Source organism: Ovis aries, chromosome X (genome assembly GCF_016772045.2).
Source record: "Ovis aries strain OAR_USU_Benz2616 breed Rambouillet chromosome X, ARS-UI_Ramb_v3.0, whole genome shotgun sequence".
In the NCBI taxonomy this organism is placed as follows: Eukaryota; Metazoa; Chordata; class Mammalia; order Artiodactyla; family Bovidae; genus Ovis; species Ovis aries.
The window spans coordinates 123,748,784-123,773,801 of NC_056080.1; the positions used below are offsets into that span (position 1 = coordinate 123,748,784).

Below are 25,018 nucleotides of genomic sequence, written 5' to 3' on the forward strand. Positions count from 1 at the left end.
AAAAGTCCTCTTTCTCCTTGGAACAAAAAGCACTTTCAAACATGGCTTTCCTGTTTTGTTTTGTTTCAATTTTCTGGTGGGTGGATCTGGAGTGGGCATCCCGTTTGCACATCTGGTAGGGGCACTTTCCAGATTTTCCTCATGACTCAGGATCAGTTTCTGACTGTTAGGCGGGGCCAAGTCTCCTGAATTTAATGCAGGGCACCTCCCCCTGTGAGCAGAGCTTGGTACAGCCCAAATAGTTTTCAGGTTAAGAAAGCCAGAATCTTTGTTCAGCCGCACTTACTGGACAGACTTTGTAGGGGTTACCTGGTGCAGAGCAGCAGCAGCGGCAGCGGCGGCAGCAGCAGCAGCAGCAGCAGCAGCAGCAAGTCTCCTGGGATAACTCAGGTGAGGAGAGCAGACATTCACAAACTCATCCTGCAATCTTATTTGCTGGATAACTGAGTATCTAAATGAAGTGAAGAAACTTGAACTTTATAGGTAAACTCCACAGCTATCGTTTTACAGTTTGTCTGGATTGAATATGTGTGCATAACAGTTTGTAAACTTCAAAACTAATGGAATTTTGGATTGCTTCTTTTGGTATGTCTAAGGTGGGTATTACCATGAGATTTTTCTGGTGATATCTGCTCAGGGTTTGTTTGTTTGGTTGCTGTCTTTTTTTTTTTTTTTTTTTTAATTTTCCATTCCTGGGAGGATAGTGTAGGAGGGAGACCACATTGTCAGGGCTTTATTCTAGCTTCTGCTGATCCCCAACCATGGACACATTGTGGAAATGCAGGCAAAATCTTGGAGCCACACTCTGTGCACAAGGTCTTTAAGCCTTGGCAGTGGGGTGCCTGGACGGTGCACTGCAGCGCGGGAGGGAATGGCTGTAAGGTCTTTCCTGTCTGCAGAGCTGGGACCCTCCTGTCCTGGTGACAGGTTGATCTCAACAATTTCAGGATAGCCTTGGTTTTATTTTCCTCTGATTTTTGCATTGGTTTAAACTTTGATTTTCAGCTGGGACTCTCTCCACAACCCCGAACTGCCCTGTTCTTGGGGCTCAGCTGGGCCACTTGACCAGAGCAGGCTGAGGTGAGAAGGGACTGGAGCATTGCAATTGAATATTAGTTCTGAGACTTGAAATATAGTGAAAAGCACGGAGGAAAATTCAACAGGTTCTGCCATTCTGACAGTCACTTCTGGCTTCAAGATAAAGTATCCTTTGTCTGTATTAATGTTTTTATCGAAAATCAGCTAATATCTCATTTGCTAATCGTTGTTGTGACATTAAGGACATGTTATAGTCTGAAGGAATGTAGAAAAAGAATCTATGGAGGACGGCTAACTGGCATTCCTCTTGCAGTTTGTGTGTCTGTGCGTGTGCGCGCACACACGCGCGTGTGCCTGTATGAATACTTTGGATTTGAATAGCATTCTTTCTTTATCCTTGAGTCCTTAGCAGGCAAGGGAGTCTAAGCACTTGTGTCGTCAGGAATAGGTTAAAAAGCAGGCTTTTTGTATCCTTTCTGGCTTTCTGTATCCTTGGGTGTTTTCAGTTCCCAAATTAAAAGCAGAAAAAGCCCCTTTGTGACCCCCAAACAGTGTTTCTTTGATTAGCCTTGATTTGAAATCATCTCGCCTTCTGACAGCAATTCAAAAACAAAACTCCTGAGTGCATTCTCATAAGAAGAGGACAATACACATTTTCACAAGCGATGTCCTCAGGTTTTGCGTTTGCATGCTCCCCCAAGCCCCGCTTTCTTTTAAAAAACTGTGGTTAAAAACAAAGAAAACGACGATTCAGGAGGTCCAGGTTTTAGTCACTAACTGTGTAACCTTGGACAAGTCCCTTTACTTCCCTGTAAAAGCAAGGAATTGGACTAAGCAATCTGCCTCTAAGAGTCCATCCAGTATAACATTCTAGAAAAATTGAAAGTAGGTTTCTGAAAGACTGTAAAATTAGAATTATAGGATGGGCTTATTCAAGCCAAGAGGGGGAGAAAAGGGTTAGGGGGGCAAATCAGCCAGAATGGAGAGGTGGAACAGAGGGGAGGTATTGAAAGGCAGAGGGGCCATTTTACATTGGTCTTTTGAATGTTTGTGAGTGTCTTATATATGATTAAATATCCTCATTTCCCAATAAGGACAAGAAAAAGATTTAATTTGCTCAAAATGAGTGTTTCCTAATACTACTGCCCTACATTGGTCTTCTCTGTAATAGTTAAAAAGCAAGTTCATATTCCTAATTTTGTTAGCTGTCCCCAGTAACACCCCGAAGTGAATGGGACAGCTGTTTTAGTCCCATTGCTCTTATGGGGAAACTGAGGGACAGAGATGTGATTTACACTAAATGATGGTATTTGGGACTTGACCCTGGATCTCCTGACTACCTGTGCTCTTTGTAGGATTTTGAATTTTTTTTTTTTATAGAGGTCTGCAACAACGTAATTAAAGGAAATTGTGTTTTCTGTTTTTCTTGGAATTTCTTTGAACAGAGTCTTCTCTCTGGGCAGAGTAGATGTGTCCTATGTAAGTTTGGGTCATACGACTTTTGTGGGGGCTTCCCTTGTAGCCCAGTCGGTAAAAGAATCTGTCTGCGGCACAGGAGACCTGGGTTCAGTCCCTGGGTTGGGAAGATCCCCTGCAGAAGGAAATGGCAACCCACTCCAGTATCCTTGCCTGGAAAAATCTCATGGACAGAGGAGCCTGGTGGGCTGTAGTCCATGGGTTCGCAAAGAGTCGGGCACAACTGAGTGACTAACACTAACACTTCAGACCTCAGGATATCTGGCCAACTGTTTGAATCAGAACAGCCGTATGTTCCCCACAGCAGATATGTGCCCACAGGTGTGGCTATGCCTCTGCCTGTGTGGACCCGGAACATACTCTGCCGTATAACATGTGGATGCTGGATTTTTATTAATTCTCCTTCTGCAAGCCCTGTTTCTCTCATCCCACACAGCTGCAGGAGTGAGGATAAGGGGTCGCTCACTGTGCTGAAAGTGGCTGTGACTTCATGTCAGGGCAGAGTCAAGTCTTGAGTGTTCAATTTGCTCTGCAAACACCTAATTGCTTTGCCCTCCAAATGTGCCCCAAGTAGAGCGCATGGGGAAAACTGGGGGGAAAGGAGAAACCCGCCAGAAACAACACCCCAGGGGCCCCCTTCCCTCCCTCTCTCCCTTCCTTAAATGCCTTCCCCTCCCTTCTCTCTCATCCCAATCGAAACCAGTTTATAAACCGCAGACTGAATTTCTCCTATCTGATCATCACTCTTGAATAAACTGAGAAGAATACACTTCTTAGAGCAAAATCTGGTTTCTACTCTAAGGCTGACCCACAGGTAAAGAACAAGCGATTTTCCTCCTAAGAGTTTGTCCAGCTGCCCAAGCTTTCCAGTTGAGGGAGCAGCAAAAGCTCCCTCTCCTAAGTGCGACCTCGTGTTCTACGTGGCAGGCTCCCTCAATTTCCCTTGGCAATTCTGAACTCACCACACCCTGGGGTGTGGAGGAGCCCTGCTCAAACGGAACGGCTGAAGACCATTATCTCAATACAAAACTCCACACTCTTTTACACCCAGCCTCCCATAATACTAGCCGTCTGAGACGCAAGGTCCCTCTTCTTAAATGCGAAGGTTCCTTTCGCTCCGTTCCCTTCGTTAGCTGAAGGCTCTCTTTCGTTGATATGCAAAGCAGCCCCAGCTTTGATTCTGTTTACCGACTTTCCTATATGTGGTCTTTAACCTAGAGGCTCCCTGGTCTTCACAGCTGGATGCAGCAAGTTAGCAAAGAAGGAACATTCCCTTCTTCACTCTCTTGTGCCCTGACAGGGCAAGTTGTTGATGATGAACCCAATTCCAAGTTTCTGAGTCTCTGAAAATTTTCTGAAATGCAATGGGATGAACCTTGGGATATGAAGGGTTCAGATTCTCCCATGCTTATCAAACCATCGAAATAAAGGGCCTTTTAAATATTCACCACGGCAATAAATTCTAGGCAGAGTGCCTCAAAGTTAGGTATCATGTTTACTTTGGAGGGTTTTCCTCATCTGAGCTAAAAACAAACAAACAAACAAAAAAAACAAACCCTTATTTAAGAAAGCAGTGAGCAAAGGAAGCAGTGTGGTGTGGAAAAAGTCAGGACACTAAATCTGGTGTCACAGAGCCACCATTTTCTAGCTGCTCCTTGTCTGAGCAGCCATTTCTGAAGATACAAAATGAAGGACCCAGATAACATCTACTAAACACAGCTTTCATGAAGGGAATATGAGCTGAAATGCACCCATCAAGCAATAATTTGCCACACAAACATGAATTTTCTCCATAAGGCATTCATCCATTTTACAAATGTTTCCTGAATGATGGTTGTATGCCTAGCTCTGTGCCAAGCAGTGAGAGGGCTTACAGTGTATATTTTGCATTTATGGAGCCCTTTCTTTGTATTCAAAAACCTAGACACTAACCATCTCATTAGGGACAGCCACAGAGTAAGGATAGGATAAATAGCCCCACTCCCCTGATGAGAAAATTGAGGCACAAAGAAACCAAGGTCACAACAAATGGAATATAGTTCTCCTGCTGCCTAATCAGAAATTGGGGTCGATTCTAGTCTGCAAGTCCAACAGGACGTGGGACTATAATTGTACTCTAACCAGAACCAGTCAAAGTTGAGGCTGGTAGGTTGCTTTTCCTTATTTTCTGTGCTCCTCCAGAATACTTGTGCCCTCACTCAAAGGCCTGAATTATCTGCACCAGCTGTACATCCTGCCTCTGTTAAAGTCAACTGGGATCATACCAGTTTTGAAAATTAAACTTGATTTTCTTCTCAGTTGATGCCATTCCTGTCTGTAGACAGGCCCTCTTGATATAATGGGGATTCCATTTGCAGGTTCCTGCCTGCCTCCCCAGTTGACCGGCTAACAAGGGAGACTGGCAGGGGCAGAGGGGCTTCCCAAGAACAGGAAATACTCATTTATCCAAAATGTTCCGGGACCAGGAGGCTCTAGCAAACTAAATATCTTAATTACCCCAGACGACCCCCCATTTGTGGTCCCCAGCCTCTGGCAATCCACCCAACCTTCCAGGAAAAGCCAAGAGGCACAGTAGTGTTTGTTATAAATTTGAGCACACGTGAAAATTGGGATCCATTTGTAAAAGGCTCCAGAAGGGAGCCTGGGCACACATTCAGACTGGCTCCGATGCTGCTTAACAGAAAAGTATTACTGATACCATCCAGGATTTCACGTACAGTGAAATAAACATTAATATTTCAAACCTATAGACAGACTTAAACCTGAAGACTGAAAGCATTTTGGTATTTGCAGCGTCCTGTAGCCTTTTGTTTGAAAAACAATTTCCAATAAACAAGTACTGGTGGAAAGAATTATTTTCAGCTTCTTAGTCCTTGGCTTCAGAGAAAGGGTAAGTTTGTTTACATATACTGGAGGTTGAAAATAACATCAAATTAAAGATTTTTTACGGTTTTCAAGTGGGGAGACTTCTTCACCAGTAAGGCATTTCAAAGTAATGCTGAAGGAACACAAAATGAGATAAAGAGGTCTGATTAATATTACACTTGTTATAAAATAGCAACTGCCTCATTAATAACTAAGTTTTGAACTGTGTTACTACACAGGTACTCTTGAAAGTGCTGATTAGCTTCCTGCCAAATTTGGTCCATTTTTTAGCAGATACTCTGACCTTAGCCTGATTCTTTTGTTTCACCCCTCATGTAATCACAGAATGTAGACACAGTTACCCTTAAAATAAATTTTTGAAATATTTGGTGCCATATAAATTTTACATCCCTGCACATTTAAACATTGACTGTCATGAGAGGATCATTAAAATCACTACAAATATATCTTTGTGAATCATGAAAAGGCATTGAAAACCCAGCTATTTAAAATCAAATTTGCCTTTCAAATTACCCTCATAAAAACCAGTTGTTAGGGACATCTGAGTGTGGGGCATTCTGATAGACATTGCCTAAAGAGCCACTGTATTAATTCTCTATTTAGCCATGATTATTTTTTTTTTTTTTCAGAAAAGAAAGCAACAGTGTATTGCCATGGGATAAGAATCTATAGTCTACCGAACTGGTGTAATTGAATTTTACAGTCTGCCTTTTATCGCAGGCAAATGATTGCACACTAGACTTTTAAGAAGAAAGACACATACAAACTTTCTATCTTTCCTTGTCTTTGGAGGCCATCTGCTGAGCTCTGTTTTTTGTGTCAGTCTCCCTGGCCAGTAATAATGCAGAACTCTTTAATGATAAGAGGAAAGGAATTGTGTAAAAGGGCTCGTTAGAAGTGAAAGGGGCTGTTTCTCTTCCTCAAGCACAAAGTGTGTGGCCCTTCAAGGCACCAAATTATTCTGAACATAATAAAGTTATTTTTTCCACTTTCTCTTCAAATTCGGAATTGTTCTGTGATTGAACTTGTCTCTGCCAGTGGAAACTGGAACATTGCCCTTTAAATTATAATGGCTCGTGTTTAACTCTCAATCTTAACATTTATTATCTATTTTTCCAGTAAGATTGTTAAAGTGCAGATTAACCCATTTGACAGATGAGGAAACTGAGACCTGGAAATGATTTGGATGCCTTACCCCAAGCCCCAAGCTAATTTGTTGCAGAGTCTGAGATCTCCTTTCCCTGAAAATGGTGACTTCTCCTTTAAAACTAAACTCAAGTTGCCTAGATCCAGGAATAAATCACTGGGATGGCATCTGTTGGTCTAATCTCATATAATCTTTCAAAAACTTGAGAACTTCTTCCCTCAATAACAACAATTTTCTCATTCTAGACGTAGTTTGACATTATGGGTCCTCCTCTGAAGTTCTTCAAAAACCAGAAGTACCAGGAACTGAAGCAGGAATGCATCAGGGATGGTAGACTTTTCTGTGATCCAACCTTTTTGCCTGAGAATGATTCACTTTTCTACAACCGACTGCTTCCTGGAAAGGTGATATGGAAACGTCCCCAGGTAACTTTGTGGTTTCAATTCCTGTCTCCCTCTTTATCTCTTTCACCACAATTCTACTTGGTTCACTATTTCACTCATACAGCCTGCTGTGTATAGACCAATTTAGCAGACAACTTTAATTTTTATACCACAGTATCCTTTTTATGTTTTTAGAGCACAGCAAAATTTAAAGGAAGGTGCAGAGATTTCCCATATAAATGCCGCCTCTCAGAGTAGTACTTTTGTTACAACTGGTGAATTTATACTGACACAGCATTATCACACGTAGTTCATTATTGACCTTAGCGTTCACTCCTAGTATACATTCTAGGGGTTTGGACAAATGTATAGTGACATACATCCATAATTCTATAGTATTAGAATATTTTCACTGCCCCTAAAAATTCCCAGCAGACAACTTTATAATGAGAAGTTTTATTGATATGGGCTTCTGACTCTAACATGAGGAATCTTGAATTTTAATCACATTGTATCAGATTTAGTAATTTAGAAAGAACCAAAAGAGATACTGTTCTTGTTTTCTTTCGGAAGTTCATTTGAGTAAATATGGTAACTCAAAAAGCTCTACTCTCATCTCTTTACTAAGTTACCACTCACAGCAACTTCAAGATAATCTCAGACCAGCAAGGAGAAAGCTCCTTATATAGGCTTGTTAGTCACTCAGTCGTTTTCGACTCTTTGTGACCCCATGGACTGTAGCCCACCAGGCTCCTCTGTCTATGGGATCCTCAGGCAAGAATACTGGAGTGGATTGCCATTTCCTTCTCCAGAGGATCTTCCCAACCCAGGGATTGAACCCAGGTCTCCTGCATTACAGGCAGATTCTTTACCTTTTCTTTACTCTTTATATATGGTGAGCATAAATGAAAAGAACTCAACAGGAACAAGATGGAGTTTGAACGGGGGGAGGAAGGCTTCTTTGCTGCTCTTTAGATATCATCATCTGCATCCCCCACTATTAGCAACGTGGGATCCAAGTAAGACTGTAGCTCTCTCACCACTTATTAATAGTTACTGTGGTTCTCTGTGGAGCATTTGTAGATGGTATCTCTAAAGCAAGTGTCAGAATCCCTTCAAAAGTCCTATGTGAGCAGGAGGTCAATGTATAAAATGATAGGATGATGGCATTTGGAGAATAAATAGTAACCTGGTTAAATCTAAAGAGTCTACCAAGATAGAAGGATATTCAATCTGGGCTCCTTCCCAAAGTGGGTGACCAGGTATACAGGTTACTTAGGGTTGTTATGAAATGCAAATTCATAGACCTTCACAATATCCTGAAGACCTTTTGATCTTATTTCATGATTATACCTTTTTGAGCATTATTGTGGAACCATCTCAGTCAGCAACTCAAGATTTGCCTTCTTCAATGAACAAGCTATGTCACTCTTTAGTGTCAATTTCCACAACTTGAACTCCTAAAAGGGATTCTTGCATGAGCTACTTCACTTTATGTAGGTTGCCACCAGGGGGTGCCAAGACACATGGATCACTTTAAGTTGCTTGTCTTCTTTATCATTCAAAGGCATGTCTCTGTTTTTGCCCATAAAGTATGATAGCCATTGAGAATATGACTTGGAGAAGTTCTCTCCATCAAAAGGAAAATTACAACCCCTGCTGGGTTTCTATGCCTCCAGTTATTGACACCCTTGTAGATCACTGACCTATCAACAAACCTGGAAAACATGAGCAGAATTCATTAGCCATACATTCAGTATAGAGAGAGGTAAGTTTTTTTCCCCAAAAACACATGAAGAAAATAGAAATATGCTGTTTGAGAGCCACTCTGGATGGTGATATTCAGCGCCATCACTCTGTTTTGATAACTGGTTATGAAAAAAAAAAAAAGAGGTCAGTAGGCTAGAAGTAGCTGAAAAGAAAGCAGGAAATTGAGGGAGGTTTTCTAGGGGAGGGTGTCTTTTGCAAATAGGACAGACTTGAACATATTTATAAGCTAAGGAAGAAATAGTAAAGTAGAAGAGATTAAAGACTCAGAAGAAAGAAGGGATAACGGATGGGGGTGAGGTCCTGGAGGAGGTGACAGGGGATCTGATGGGCCATAAAATCACAAGCCAACATGAAGCCGTTCCCCAGTTGTGAACCAAACCAGCAGTGCTTCCTGTACTGGCCCATCTTTAGGCACATCCTCCCCACTCTTTCTTGGCTCAGACCTTCGTCCTTTGCCTTCATCTTTCAAATTCTGTGGATTGAGTCCTAGATGGATTAGCACTGAAGAAAGAACTTAAATAACCAAGGCAATCTTCCATCTTGCCTCTGAGGTAAGTGATACTCCTTTGGAGATAAGGGAGTGTCAGAAAGAGAAGGGAAATGGGGATCGTAGAAGAAGGAATCGCCATTTAGGGCTTGGCTGCTATTTGCCCAAATACTGTGTGTGGAGTTTTCGATACATTTTTTTAAATGCCATACTAATTTACAATGGCTTAGCAAGGTAAGTGGTGCTTTCCCGGTAGCTCAGTGGTTAAAGACTCCACCTGCAATGCAGGAGACCTGAGTTTGATTCCTGGGTTGGGAAGATCCCCTGGAGAGGACATGGCAAACCACTTTAGTATTCTTGCCTGGGAAATCCCATGGACAGAGGAGCCTGGTGTGCTACAGTCCTTAGGGTTGCAAAAAGTCTGGAAATGACTTAGCAACTAAACAACAACAGCAAAGCAAGGTAGGTATTGAAAAATTCACTTTGATATAATTCTTTTTTCCCAGTGTGAAAAAGAAAGATAGATACTATGTTCATTTTATTGATGAGGAAACTGTGTCTCAGGAAGAAGCTGAGAATTTTCCCAGGTGTGGACTGCTAACAAGCTGGGATTTGAATCCATGTTTGACTTCAAAGCCTGTATTAGTTTTTACTCAACCACACTGCCATGTAAGGAACATAGATTTGCTTGTGTGTCTTTTGATAAAATACATAGCTTCCCTCCAGTGAGTTCTCACATTCCTCCTCACCATGTTGATGCTGCACATCCATTAACTGACCCATACCCTCCCTTTTGAGAGCATACTCTGAGCTTAGTCTTTATTCAGCCCAAAGGGAGAGTCAGTTGAGAAATATTTATGTAGCACTTACTCTATGCCAGCTTCTATGCAAGATACAGACAAGATCTGAGATGAGGGACTCCCATTATAGTTGAAGAGATAGATATTGAGCTATCAAAGAGTTAAATAATAAATGAATGCTGGATAGAGGAAATGCTACTTTAGGCATACAGACAGTAAATCAACATAGGGTTTTGAAGAAGGGGAGATCATGGTGGATTGAAGTGGTTGGGGAGGGGGGCCTCTTGCGGAGGGGGAGTAGGGGAAGAAACAAGGCTCTGGACCATCTGAATCTTCAAAAAGCTGGAGAGTAGTTTCCAGTCAGAGTGGAGGCCAAGCCTGTGGTCAAGAACCACGTCAAAGTTCTCTGGCTTCCCATTAGGAAAGCTGAGAGACCCAATGGGTCGTTGGACTCACTGCCTCATTGGCAAGCAGGGTTATTTTTTGAAGACTCTAAAAGGGAAGAAGCACGATTAACCTGGAATTTTCTGTCTCTTGCCCCTCCCGGGTTGAATGGCCTCCATGTCTGTAAACATCACTGCTAATTGAACCAACCAACTGCAGTCAAGCCCCACCATCCTAGGGCAGGACTGAGCTCCTCTTTTTCCCACTTGCCACTTCTCTGCTGTGTCCTGAAGAGCCATTTTAGATTGACAGGGATTATGAGAAGGTTTTTCAGTTGTTCAATGCCAGTTCATTGGCCCATATCTTCCAGAGGAAAATCCTTCTCCTTAAGGCCTCCATTGGTCCAATGACCCCAGCTACTGGCCTTGCTTCCTGGGTACACAGGTATATTCCCCGAGACCTGTATTCCTGGGCTTTCCTGTCCTCCTGGACCTTAGAAAATTCGAAGAGCTGAGTTCCACTGAGTTACCATGTGATCCTAAAATGGCAGGTAGGATTTTTAGGCTCAAATCTAACCACCAAATTCCCACAGACAGTCTCTTCTCCAGCTCCCTCCAGCCACTCTCCCCTCCAGCCTGCCTCTGGCTTTTTTTCCTGACTGACTCACACCCTACTACAATCGTGTCCTCGGGTCAGACTCAACTAATCTCCAACTAAAATGGAGCAAGGCCTTGTAGGGATTTGCACAGCCAGTAGTGGGAGAAGGCCCAGCACCTGCACAAGATCTGTTAGCTCTTCTGGTCAAGTTTTGAGTTCAGCCTCCACTACCACTGACCTTGCTCTCCCTGGGGGCCATTTTGCTACCTTGTATGGGAAGAGGCTGATGAAGTTCTGTATTAAAGCAAAGGTGGGAGGAATGGAAGGAAAAGGAGGAGAGGAGATTTTAGAAGCTGGATACACAAGCCTCGGTGGTAGATTACATATGGTGGTGATGGTGGTTTAGTCACTAAGTCATGTGTGACTCTTTTGCAACCCCATGGACCATATCCCACCAGGCTCCTCTGCCCATGGGATTTCCCAGGCAAGAGTATTAGAGTAGATTGCCATTTCCTTCTCCAGGGGGATCTTCTCAACCTAAGGATAGAACCCATGTTTCTGGAAAGTGAATTCCTTTAGCAGAGGGGCCAACGTTGCCCCTGAGAGGAAGTCCACCTACATGTTGTGTCCAGAGATGGTACACTTTTCTAAGCATAAGATAACTGTTTGAACTAGCTGGTAAGGCCCTCGGATCCCGAATGGAAACCCTAGGCCTTTCAGGATGACTTAGAATCCTAGACTTACTCGTAATGTACCTGCTACAGGGCCAGCCTCACTTGTAAGTGTCCACACTGACCCCAGTCCCACAGGACTGCTGGACAGCCCGTAGCGCTTTTGAGAGTGCCTCTGTTCTTCTGGCCGCTGGTTTTCTAGGCAGCCTTTCACTTTACTGTGGTTCTTGAGGTTTACCCTGGACCTCAGTGTTTATTGTCAGCAAATTTCACCTGTGTAAAAAAAAAAAAAAATCACTAAAGATGTGGATGTGGTAAGTGCCATATAGAGTTGAGGGGGCTCCAAACCTTATAATGGTAAGCCCCCTTCTCCCCCGACCCCGAGGAGTCTGGGAGGGGAGATGAGGTGAGGACAATGAGAGGGTCTTTCGGTGCTCAGCTAAGGCAACATATTGCCTAGAGACGCTACTTTGCTTGTAGAAGCCTTTGGCTCTGGGATGGGGGTCTGCAGAGAACATTCCTGGACTTACTCTTGGTGCTTGACTTCCTAGTTGTGTGTTTTCCTGCTAATAAGTGATTTGCCTTGAGAAACAGCCCAGTTCCAGGATCATGTTGAGTACGCCAACACAGCTGGGAACCATTAGGGGTTCAGCAATCTTCCTACTTCTCAAGCCACCCAAATATGTGACTGTGTGAGCTGTGACCTCTCCTCCAACTCCACTCCCTACCATTTCAGCAGAGCTTGGGCTGACATGTCCCATCTGCACTCTGCATCTCAGCTTTGACTTACAGGAAAATTTCTCCAGCCTTGCTTCCTTACCCCGACATGAATTATACCCAGTTGTCCAAATCTAGGGGAAAATGCAATGAGAAGCCATTTCATTGTTTTCAAATTTGTCACCAAAAAGTCCACTTGGCTGTAGATTTGTATTGGCTCATTACCCTTTACCCTTCTTACCTCCTTAGCTGTTTCTAGTCTCATTTCCTTAAAGAGGTAAAAAAAAAAAAAGTGGCTTGATAAAAATGTTCTCCCATGTTTCACATCATGGTGCTGACATACATAAGAGTTTGATTCATATTTAGTGGATGAGGTTGAAGAGATTAAAGCTCATTGGTAATATTATATTTAGCCTGGAACCAAAAGCTAAAACATGTCTTAGGCCAGACTGGGGGAGAGCTTTTCGGGGAGCATTAAGCAGAGACATAAAACCCTGGGATGGATGACAGAGAGCTGGTTGTATTTCCACCCCTGAAGAACTGCACAGTATTATCCTTTACATGGTGGCCATTAATAAACTTAAAGGGAAAAGGATGGGCTAGTTGATGTTTAGAGATTCCTTCTCTATCTGTATGTGAGGAATCTGAAGACTTAATCCTAGTTCTACTAACTAGCTGAATGCCAGGAGGGGTGAGTTACTGCCTTTCTCCTAGGCTGTTTCCTCATTCGTAAAATAAACAGGTTGACTAGTCTCTAAATTCCTTTCAGGCTTGACAGTCTATGGACTGTTAACTTATTTTTTTAAACCCATTGTTAAATAGCCACCCATCATGTATGAAGAGTGGTGAAGTAAAACTGGGGCATGGGTCAGGTTATGAGAGGAAATGGAACATAAGGTGAGTTTTCCTTTGCCCAAATATATATTCTCCCATGATTACACATAGCTTTACAAATGCACGTACGTGCTGTCTCACACACACACATGCATACACACACATTGTATATAAAATAATCACCTTCAGAGTAGTCAACAAGAGAATAATTATACAGTGCCTCTATTTGAGTTCTGCTTCCACGTCTCTTCGCTTATTTATATGATCCTTTAGGTCTTAAATAGAAGTTGACATACCAAAAGTGTTTGCTGAGCCTAGATCCCTGCTATGAATGAAAGCCTTGTGGAAATTCAAGACTAATGTGACCACAACCACTAATAACTCCACACAAAACCAGCAAGTAATTTGCCTTAATAACCTAAAAGCACACTTTTCCACATATCAGTGTTCACATTACTGATTTTTCATGCTAGGAAATTATTATATGGATTATCTAAGTCCAGGAAATCATGGTATAACTTTTCATCTTGCTCTGCATAAAATGGTAATGCATAGCTCAGAAAGGAAAAATTGGGTTTCATTTCATCTTAGAAAGGGCAAAGGAACAAACAGAAGAGAAAGAATATTAAAACTGAATTCACCCAACACACCTGCTCTATGCTCCATAAGTAGAAAAAACCAGGCAGTTCCCAACTCACGAAAAAATTTTGTCTTCTTCTAAGACAAAAAAGCAATGATGAGACACCTAAAAGAAAATGCCAGAAAATACAAAGTTGACGACCCACCTAACTCTCTCCTTTTGGCAAAAGGATGACCAATTAATCTTCAGTTTGGTCTTGTCCTTGCCCAGAATGTCTGTTCCTTTCCAGAGTTATTTTGGCTTTTAAAGAATATATGGAATGTTTCATTCTGTAGACCAGACCCTTCATCAAAGGGAATTATGTCCATTTAAAAAGAGTTTTGAGAACCAGAAAAATATAGATGTCTATTTAATAATTTTTTAAAGGATATATGTCTAGATTTTCTTTCCATTTGAGACTAGGATTTATTTTCTGCTGGGTAAGCAGAATGTCAAGGTACTGGCCAAAGGCCTCTTCCACGAAGCTGTCTCCAACTACCCAAGACTTCATTGGTATTTCCTGCCTTTGAACTCTCCAAGGGCTGATACTCTGAGTCACGCAAACGTGTCTTCAATTATACAGTGTCATGTATGTGGCTATGCCTCTATCCATGCCTGTCTCTCTACTCATTATACCTCCGTACCACTCCTGTGCCCAATTGCTAACTCTAGTCATTCTTAAGGCTTCAACCTGAGCATTGCCACTGCTATTCAAATTATTCCACCTCCCAGAAGGGAAACTTGGGGATCTTTCCTTCAGGCATTGGTTATACTTTGAAAATGCCTCTATTACTTCGTGTTGTAATTGTATTATTTGGGCCTCATTTTCCTCCTTGCAGTGGGAATGGCACAACTAATGATACATTAGGGAAAGACACACATACACCCCTAGCAAATACTGCAGCCAGTCTGTCCAGCCTCCCTTGGAATATCCACTGGACAAAAAGAGTGTCTGTTGAAGTGCTCCTCAGAACAGTCTATTACCACCTGCTATTAGTGCCGCTGCCATCTGTAATTCATCCAAGGATGTAGGGAAATCTAGTTGCCATGGAGACCACTGTTGCCTTTGCTTTTTATTAGGAATGGATTTCATATATAAGGTCTCCTAACTAATTTTCCTAGAGAGGGAGAAGTATTAATGTCCACCTCCATCAGACCTTGTCTTTTAAATGCAATCACCCTTCCAAGTACAGGCACTTCAGGAAATCTCATCCTGACAAATAGGATCAAAATGTAATGTGCTAATCCCTTGCTCTCCTCTTTACAAGCTGGCCGCTACTGCAAAAACTATGTCTGAGGGCACCAGCACGTTTCATCCTGTCTCATTCTCACCCTCTCCTTCCACCCCCTCCCATGACCCTTTTCCTGTGGCTTGATGATCTACTGCTTTGTGTTTGTTCTCACCACCCCACAACCTTCCCTTTCTCCCACCCATGGAAGGCCTGGTCGTCTTTTGATCTTACCTCATCTGTGAGGTCTGTCCTGTGCAGCTGAGCTCACACTGTCTGATGGGAAACACATCTCAGATTCTTAGAACCAATTGTTGTATCCACAGGACATCTGTGATGACCCTCGTCTGATTGTGGGCAACATCAGCAACCACCAGCTGACCCAAGGGAGACTGGGGCACAAGCCAATGGTCTCTGCATTTTCCTGTTTGGCTGTTCAGGAGTGTCACTGGACAAAGGTATTCTCTTTTCTGCAGGACCTCACTTGACTTCTACCTTCTTGTCTTCTTTAGTAACTTTAGGAAAAGTCAGCTCATAACTTTCTTAGTTTGTTTAATTCTTGAAGTCAGAAGTATTCACGATTGGAGGTGACTTTCCTCCACTTAGTTTCACAAATACAGAAAGTTGAATGATTTTTACAGTCAACATCCATTTACTCACCTGCGTTCTGCCAGTAACGTTTGGCTCCATTTGCTTTGTCACACGTATTAGTTGATCTTTTGTTCACTTGCAGTACTTTGACTCAGTAGCTCTGCATACTTACACTCTCTGTACCTACTGGGGTTAAAAAAAAACCCACTGGGAGCCAGGAATTCACTGACAGATACAAATAAAAGAAAAGGTGAGAAAGATGGAAATATATCCTTGAAAAGGTTCTAATAAATTATTAAGAGTACAAAAATTCCTATGGCATTTAGGCAGAGTTCAAGGCAATGAAGTGTTGATTTGGGACAAAGGTAGAGCATTTTCTTCAGAAAAACAATTTTAGAAGCTGAAAGTGTAATTGAATTTTAAAAGGAGACTTTCCAAAATGTGGAAAGGTGTGAATAAAATCTATCATCTATAGAATCTGCATAAACTCTCTAGGGTGGATCTCTAAAACCACAGGGGGCCTTGTGTTTTGAATAATTTTTGCCTTTTAAAATGCCTGGTTTCTAGGGCTGAATATGCAACCATGAATATGTTTGTGTAGACAGTTTCTCATGATCAACTTTGTAGATTATCTGTGGGAAATAATTTAAGCCACAACTTGCTGCCCCCCCATGATCCTGTGTGTATTCAGGGCAAGCATGGTAATACTATTCTCAGCAAAACTGAACTGGGGAAGCAAAAATTGTGGGGGAAAAAAGCCCTACCAGGGACTTCCTAACTTAGACCCAAGCCAAATGTATTTGGTGTGCTTTCTGTTGCCCCATGAATTTTTCAGAAGTCAACTGTAATCTCAATATCTGAATATGGCCTGGTGTATAAAAGTTGACTGATTGAATGTTCTTATATTTCCAGACAATCCCCAACTATAAGGAACAGGAATGGGACCCTCGAAAACTAGATAAATATGCTGGGATATTTCACTTCCGGTTCTGGCATTTTGGAGAATGGACTGAGGTGGTGATTGATGACTTGCTGCCCACCATCAATGGAGACCTTGTGTTCTCCTTCTCCACCTCCATGAATGAGTTTTGGAATGCTCTGTTGGAAAAAGCTTATGCCAAGTAAGGAGGTGGGGGGTTGACTAGTCAGTGGTCAGGCTACACAAGGGAAGGAAGGTCATATTCATCCTTGGGAACTCATACTCATGCTCTCCCAGCTTAGCTTCGGGTGGGATGTCAGGCAGATCCAAGGCAGTGCTTTGGACCTGGGACTGGCCCTCCATAATTTTAGATAAGAAAGAAATAAGCTGTTCCAATTTCCATTAAACCCCTACCTGCTCCCTCAAAAAGGTGCCCCCTTTCTGAGGCTAATCTAAGGATCACATGACATTATGGCCTCAGATTTCCTCCTTGTCTAATATTTACTGGTAGAAAGAAGTTTCATGCATGGACTTAGATCAACATAGCCTAAGCCTAGAAATATGACTATGGTCTCCAAATCTCTCTCCTTCTGTGCCTAGAGAAAAGCTAGCTGGTAAGGACTGCCTGTGCAAGCAGTGTTCTAATTTTGAGGGAATGAGATGTCCTAGACTTGGAAAAATAATTTTACAAAGATAACTTTGCATATTTGCCCCTAGGCTCCTTGGCTGTTATGAAGCCCTTGATGGTCTGACCACCAGTGATATCATTGTGGACTTCACTGGTACACTGGCTGAAACTGTTGACATGCAGAAGGGAAGATACACTGATCTTGTTGAGGAGAAGTACAAGCTGTTTAAAGAACTGTACAAGACATTTACCAAAGGAGGTCTGATCTGTTGCTCCATTGAGGTTTGTACTCATCAAAACGACTCTTTACTCACTTTTGGTGGAGGAGACCATGACATTTAGTGTGGAACATGACCCTAACCCTGGAGATCCAAGACAAGCCACTGTGAAACTCAGAAAGCTAACAATAGACACTGAGCCCTGGTGCAGAGGCTAAGGATATGTAACGTATCATCCTTTTGTACCAGTCATTCCAACCTGGTGATGCAGCATTCAAGCAGATATAAATAGCCTCTGCTAAATTATTCCTCCTACCTGTGCTCCTGAATGTGGAGGTTATAGCTGTTTGCTCAAAGAATTAACCAGTCCCCCGAAATTCTGATGCTCTTCACATCAATGTACTACCAGGAGTCATTTGTATTGTTTGAGTTGTTATATTAAATTATTTGCTTCTTTTCCTTGCCTTTCTTTGTGTCAAGTTAGGCAGCAGGAACAAATTTCATGTACATAAGAGAACTAGTATCAACCATACTGGTGTAAACCAATCAAGGAAGAGGAGGAGCCAAGCCTTGGCTCTCCCAATTCTTGTGCCCTTATGTATGTTTTTTTGTTCTCAGTTTCCTGACCAGGAGGAACAAGAAGTTGAAACTGATTGGGGTCTGCTGAAGGGCCATACCTACACCATGACTGATATTCGCAAGATCCGCCTTGGAGAAAGACTTGTGGAAGTCTTCAGTACTGAGAAGCTGTATATGATTCGTCTGAGGAACCCTTTGGGAAGACAGGAATGGAGTGGCCCCTGGAGTGAGATGTGAGTGGCTTTCTACTTTGATGGCTGCATCCCCCAAACACTATGCCTTCTCCCAATCCCATCCTTCAGGCTGCTAGTGGGCTGTCAATGCTTACTGACATCTGTGGGTCCTTCTTGGGCATGGAGTCTGTGACTTAGCTAACAGTGAAACAAAGCTGTCCCAAAGCTGTCCCAGTCCTCATGCATTCTGTTCCTTTGGCATCCTGCTTCCTGTAGGACGTCAGTGGCAAACATACTGGCTTATTCTTTTGTTCATTTGCCTTTAGTTCTGAGGAGTGGCAACAACTGACTGCAGCAGATCGCAAGAACCTGGGGATTGTTATGTCTGATGATGGAGAGTTTTGGTAAGAAGTTTTCTGTGCTAAGAGAATTGAGGCTTTCACATGGAACTGCAGGGGTAGGTATTAAGTACCATCTTCATTTCTTTCTCCTGCACTCCTTCCATTCAGGATGAGCCTAGAGGACTTTTGCCGCAACTTCCATGAACTCAATGTCTGCCGCAATGTGAACAACCCACTTTTTGGCCACAAGGAGCTGGAGTCGGTGGTGGGATGCTGGACTGTGAATGATGATCCCCTAATGAATCGTTCAGGAGGCTGCTATAACAACCGTGATACCTTCCTGCAGAACCCCCAGGTTTGAACCAAATTCTTTCTGTCTTCAAGTTATCAAGGCAATAGGGCTTTCCTGGTGGCTCAGACAGTAAAGAATCTGCCTGCAGTGCAGGAGACCTGGGTTCAATCTCTGGGTCAGGAAGACCCCCTGGAGAAGGGAATGGCAACCCACTCCAGTATTCTTGCCTGGAGAGTTCCATGGACACAGGTTGCAAACAGTCAGACACAACTGAGCAACTAACACTTTCACTTTTCACTATCAAGGCAATAGGAAGCCAGGTCTCACTTTGGAATGTTTCTTTGACATCAATTCTCCCACTGGCCACTATTGTATAATATTCATCAACCAAGATGAAGAGGGATGGGCTCAGATGCTTGTAAGGCACAGTAGACTGTGTCTTTTTGCAGAGATGTAATTTGGCAACATTATCAAATCCAAGCCACCTCCTCTGGCTGCCTCTCTCTTGGCTATATTGCTGGTATGCTTTGACACTCCCTGCCTCCTTGTGATGGCCCCACATTGGAGAGAAAGGATCTGCCCTTTGATGCTTTCTCAATTCTTTTTTATATCTTTACTGCCGAATTGCTCCCTGGGGTGCACACTTACTATATGTGTCCTCTTTCTCAGGCAGGTGATTCTCCTGAACCCCCTCATTATGACTCCCTTTTCTGGTCTAGAATCCCAGGTCATTAGTCCCAGGATTTGAATCACTACGATATCGATGAACCCATTCCCTTCACCTCCCATTACAATGCTATGCCAGGTGACACATTAGAGGTCTCAAAGCAAAATTTACAAACATCCAAAGCCTGAACCTATAATAACCTTGATGCTTTGATCCACAAATGTGCTGATGAGCTAATCCACAGGAGACAAGAATTCTGACTGTACTGCAGCCTTAGCCATGAGTGTTTTCTTTCCATGAACCTCACTGGCAGCCATTTTGAAAGATACTAAATTTGGTGGGCTGCTTTACTTAACTCATACTTTTCTCTTTTCCTTCTACCTTAATTGTCCCTAAAGAGAAGAAAGCTCGTATTACCACCTCCCTTCATTTACAACCCTGGAAATGCTTTCTTTGTCAGGCACATATACCAAACTGATGAAATGGGCTTTTTTGGCTTCAGTGTTTAAGTGTCTTCACAGGATAGATCTATGGGGGCCTTGTGAACCTATGATTTTGCATCTGTTTCCTGTTTCTTTCTAGGAGGGAAAGAAAGACACACACACACTCACACGCACACACACACACACACACACACACATACACACACACAGAAACAGAGACAGAAACAGAAAAAGAGAGAGATAAAGAGAGACAGAGGAAGAGAGAAAAATAGGAGGCCCTTTGGACTCACTTCCCAATGGCATGATTCCCCAAATTATGTTTGGAAAGTCTCCAACACAGCCCTGTAGCTTCCCTATAATAGTGATAGCAAAGCATCAATTCACCAAGGAACTGCATCCAACTGCTCCCACAAGTCACACATCTGGGATGGCAAAAAGAGGTTAGCCTGGGGGAATGCTGCTGTGTCCGGTTAAGTCAAACAAGAATGCTTTCTGTCTTTATATTCTTGATTTTTCCTATGTACAACTTTAAAAATAAGGAGATAATTGGGGAAAAAAAGACCAAGAGCCTAAGCAATAATTGATTAAAAGAAAGCATACCCTCTTTGGAATCAGACGCCTGGGCATGAAGTTGTGTCTCTCAACACATGCTGAATGCCATAGGGAGAAACAAACATTAGAATTCACAGTTAGCAAGTCAATGAATTATCCAAGGTTTCATTGTCTGGTCAGTGGCAAAGCCCAGAACATAACCCAGCTCTCTGCTTTGAGAGGTAGAGTGTTCCACCCTGACATTTGAGCTGACCCAGCTAAAACAGAAGTGTGCTAACTAAACTCCTTGGTGGCCTCTTTTCTCTAGTACATCTTCACTGTGCCAGAGGATGAGCACAAGGTCATCATGTCTCTACAGCAAAAGGACCTGCGCACTTACCGCCGCATGGGAAGACCTGACAATTACATCATTGGCTTTGAGCTCTTCAAGGTAAAAATAGGCCTTTGGAGCAGAGACAGTAATGGCAAACAGTGTCAAAATTAGAATGCCTTGGGGTTAAGGGAATTAAGAATGGTGGAGGGATGAAGCTAGTAAGAGGACCTAGAATCTTCTAAAACCAAAAAAAAAAAAAAAAAAACCAACTATGATATGAGTGCAATGGAGCATTTCCTTCTCTTGCATTTCCAGGTGGAATTGAACCGCAAATTCCGCCTCCACCACCTCTACATTCAGGAGCGTGCCGGGACCTCCACTTACATTGACACCCGCACTGTGTTTCTGAGCAAGTACCTGAAGAAGGGCAACTACGTGCTGGTCCCAACCATGTTCCAACATGGCCGTACTAGCGAGTTCCTCCTGAGAATCTTCTGTGAAGTGCCTGTCCAGCTCAGGTGCCGTTTCCTTGGCCAGCCCTGCCAACTCCTATTCTGGGCTTTGCCTTCAAGTCCTAACCCCATTGGCCCTCTCCCCCTAGATGGATACTCAGAGGGCCAAGTTGTGCAAGTCAGGTTTAACTGAAATGATGGCAGGAGAACTGTGTCTCAAAAAGGGGTGGTTTGTGAGGAATTCCTCGTGGAGGTCTGGGCTTCAGCGCTCTGAGCTGCCGTTTAAGGAGAACGGGCCTATAGCCTAAGTTTTTCCGCTTATACTTTATCTTCTGTTCTCTGGCTGACTCTCTCTTCTCTTAAACAGCTGGCCCTCCTCATTGCATCTCTCTTATGTTCTGAGTGCTGGGTCACCAAAGCTACCTTTTCACCCCAGCCCTGCCTATTCTGATCTTTATCTTCTGGGCCTTAAAGCAAGGGGAAAGGAAAACATACCCATAAAACATAAGCCATGTCTGGGGAGGAATGGGCTAGGCCCCTTGGCATTTCATGTTTTTCAACAATGAGGTCTGCTTTGGCTAGCCTTTCTCCTCATCAAAGGGCATTCGTCGTGGATGACGTGTCTTCCTTTTGATGTTCCAGGGAGCTGACTATGGACATGCCCAAGATGTCCTGCTGGAATCTGGCTCGTGGCTACCCCAAGGTTGTCACCCAGATCACGGTGCATAGCGCTGAGGGCCTGGAGAAGAAGTATGCCAATGAAAGTAAGAAATGCAGGGCTGTCTGGGAAAGCAAAATGCAGCTTCACTTATTGCATATATGATTAGAAAAGATGGTCACAGATGAGTCTCTCCAGTGGTATTTTCAATGTAGAAAAGTCAGAATGGCTGTCAACCAAGTTAGGAAAATGGGATATAGATAAACAAGGTCCTACTGTATAGCACAGGGAACTATATTCAATATCCTGTGATAAACTATAATCAAAAAGAATAGTTAAAAATAATGTATATATATTGTATACATAAAATATATAAATATACATATATATTTAAAGGATTATATATTGTATATGTATGTATATATAGTTAAAGGATATATATATGAATGTGTATATATATATAAAGGATTGACAGAAAAGTTTGTTTGGGTTTTTCCACGACATCTTACAGAAAACCTGAACAAACATTTTGGCTATAATGAATCACTTTGCTATACAGTAGAAATTAACACTATGTTGTAAATCAACTATAATTCAATTAAAAAGGAGAAAATGGGATATAAGTGTCTTTGGGGGAGGCCTGTCTAGTATTCATTTTTATATCCTTCTATAAAATATAGAAAAGAAAAGGAAAGTAGACACCAAAGTCCTAGGTCATTCTACTAACCAGGTGTTGTGTTAAAAGTCCCTGAGTAGACTTAGTGAGATCATTTTGACTATCCACGAAGAGGACTTTTCATCATTGCATTCAAAATAATGGTTACTTTGTTTCAGCTGTAAACCCATATTTGATCATCAAATGTGGAAAGGAAGAAGTTCGTTCTCCTGTCCAAAAGAACACCGTTCATGCCATTTTTGACACCCAGGCCATTTTCTACAGAAGGACCACTGACATTCCTATTATAATTCAGGTAAGGATGTGAACAGGGACCAGCTTATGGCTCCTATTCACTACTAGATACTAGATGATCCCAAGTGCATCACAGATGACTAGGATACAGAGCAAGGGTTATTTTGGGTTATTTGTTTTGTACTCAGATACCTCCCACTAGGCACAATCACTGACTTCCTTATGAATGTCCATTCTAAATATCTTCTCCTCCACATATTTCATTGTGGCTAGAAACCCACATGCTGTCAGATTCACATGCTAACATAGGCACGGCAAATTCCCATGTAGGGAAGCATATGCCAGTTCACATGGCCCTCAACCTGCTAGGTCAGGATGGATCACTATGGTTTGGCTGTGTTCCCCTGACTTACTGCTTCTGACCAGCTGCCAAGTTTGATCCTGAACTCTGCTTTTCATCTCTGCTCTTTGAGGTACTTTCCCCCTACTCAGAGCAGTATTCGGGAAAAGTCCTTGGTTTTTAAACAGCCCTTTCTAAGTCCAGCATTAGGTTCCACATGCCACAGGGGCAGAGTCCAGTGTCACAGAGAGGGTTACTCACCTTCACTCTGTTGGCTTGTCTCTCCAGGTATGGAACAAGCGAAAGTTCTGTGATCAGTTCTTGGGCCAAGTTACCCTGGATGCTGACCCCAGCGACTGCCGTGAACTAAAGTCGCTGTACCTGCGTAAGAAGGGTGGCCCAACCGCCAAGGTGAAACAAGGCCACATCAGCTTCAAGGTTATTTCGAGCGATGACCTCACTGAGCTCTAAATGTCCAGCTCCAGGGAAGCCTGACAGAGCTCTTCCATCCTTTCATTTTCTGTCAGATGCTAGATTTTATCTAAGATTACCAATCTTTTGAGAGAAAAATTAACAGTAATTAACTTTCCTTTTCTTCTGATAAATTCCCTATACCTCTCGATCTGAGTAGCATAAGTAGCTACATAACCTATTTACCTCCAGCAGCTGGACAGGGGGAGGTGACAGTCCCATCTGGAGATTAGACAGATGTTGGCCAAGATAAAAGATCTCTGGGGCTTCTAGGGGTGAGAGTCGAGCAGGACAACATCAGCCTGGATACTCTACCAATGTCATTGCTGTTTTCAGGTCCCCAATATGTCTCCCCTGTAGGGCATATTGAGGAAGGGGAAGGGGTGATCGAGGCCAAGCAGGTCTAGCCTGACATCCCAGCTCCTGACTGAACACTACAGCAGTCCCAGCAGCATTTTATACAGCACCCAGAGTCTGGTCATACGTCCCCAGCCCTTACCGCGATCACTACCACCACCATCAGCCAACACCACCATCAATCTCCACCTCTGGAAAGAGTAGTCCTGCCCTAATTCAAGTCACCCCCTACAGTAGGTTTTACCTTCATGTTGAGGAAGCTTCCTAGGTGCTTAATCAAGAGCTAGAGTTCCCTGAGGCTCAGACAGTGGAAAGGGCCCGAGCTCCAGCTCCACGGAAACCAGCTGTGTGCCACAAGAGGGAAAAGTGGAAGAAGCTGCAGTGGGAGACAAAGCCTCTGTCCCCCACCCATCCACACACACCTACACTCACACACGCGCACATGGGCGCGCACGAACTACCATTCAGGCAGTCAGTGGGCAAGAGGAAAGATGAATAAGGACCACACAGGATCAAAGAATGAGAGTCCATCCAGGCGTAGTTCAGCCAGTTCGGGGCCCCTGACTGCATTGTGAAACCTCCTGCTGCTGCTAGGTTTACAAACAAGCCCATTGCCCTGTGCCTTCTAATATCATTGGTACTGAAGACCCCATCTGGGGGCTTGAGCCCTCTCAGGCTTCCCAGCTGGGAAGCATCACTCCCTGGGGGTGTTTGTTTGTCCTCTTGTATTTTTTCAGTCATTCTACAGAATTTTCTCTGAAATGTTCTTCCCTCCACTTCATCTATCAACATTTTATCCCTCCTTCAAGGCCCAGCATAAATGCCACATCCTCCATGAAGCCTCTCCCCATCCTCCAACCTCCACCTCCTAGAATATCTCAATGCTTCTGCAATAATGAATAAAATGACATAGCTGTAGCCCTTAGTCTAGTTTAGCACGCAATCATTTAAAAAATCATTTTGTTGATTATTTTTAGCTCTCTCTTTCCTATCGCGTTTTTTGCTCTAACTTCTCCACTGCCTCCACCGCAATGCCTTATATAATCCAAAGCACAATAAAATTCACATTTAATTAA

The 25,018-nt window shown here is 43.0% G+C and overlaps 1 protein-coding gene across 3 annotated transcripts; it reads left to right on the forward strand.

Annotated features, from left to right (window-relative positions):
- Window positions 1-278: 278 nt before the first annotated feature.
- On the forward strand, window positions 279-25,018 carry CAPN6 (calpain 6). Of its 3 annotated transcripts, none has more exons than XM_004022417.5 (13): window positions 279-390; window positions 6,793-6,972; window positions 15,365-15,496; window positions 16,542-16,750; window positions 17,266-17,458; window positions 18,013-18,206; window positions 18,473-18,550; window positions 18,656-18,842; window positions 20,749-20,871; window positions 21,070-21,272; window positions 21,849-21,970; window positions 22,699-22,835; window positions 23,403-25,018. In XM_004022417.5, the coding sequence occupies exons 2-13, from the start codon at window positions 6,808-6,810 to the stop codon at window positions 23,583-23,585; spliced, it is 1,926 nt and encodes a 641-aa protein (XP_004022466.1). In that variant the 5' UTR covers window positions 279-390; window positions 6,793-6,807; the 3' UTR covers window positions 23,586-25,018. The 3 variants fall into 3 exon arrangements, with proteins under 3 accessions (XP_004022466.1, XP_060263225.1, XP_060263224.1); XM_060407242.1 differs by having other exon boundaries at window positions 361-1,203; window positions 1,638-6,972; XM_060407241.1 differs by having other exon boundaries at window positions 361-1,080.

What these genes read in the sequence shown, in the direction of transcription:
- CAPN6 (XM_004022417.5), top strand. Translation starts at nt 6,808, where the DNA reads ATGGGTCCTCCTCTGAAGTTCTTCAAAAACCAGAAGTACCAGGAACTG. An exon ending in TCTGATGATGGAGAGTTTTG is followed by an intron (nt 18,551 to 18,655) that starts GTAAGAAGTTTT and finishes CCTTCCATTCAG; the next exon opens with GATGAGCCTAGAGGACTTTT. An exon ending in CCTTCCTGCAGAACCCCCAG is followed by an intron (nt 18,843 to 20,748) that starts GTTTGAACCAAA and finishes TCTTTTCTCTAG; the next exon opens with TACATCTTCACTGTGCCAGA.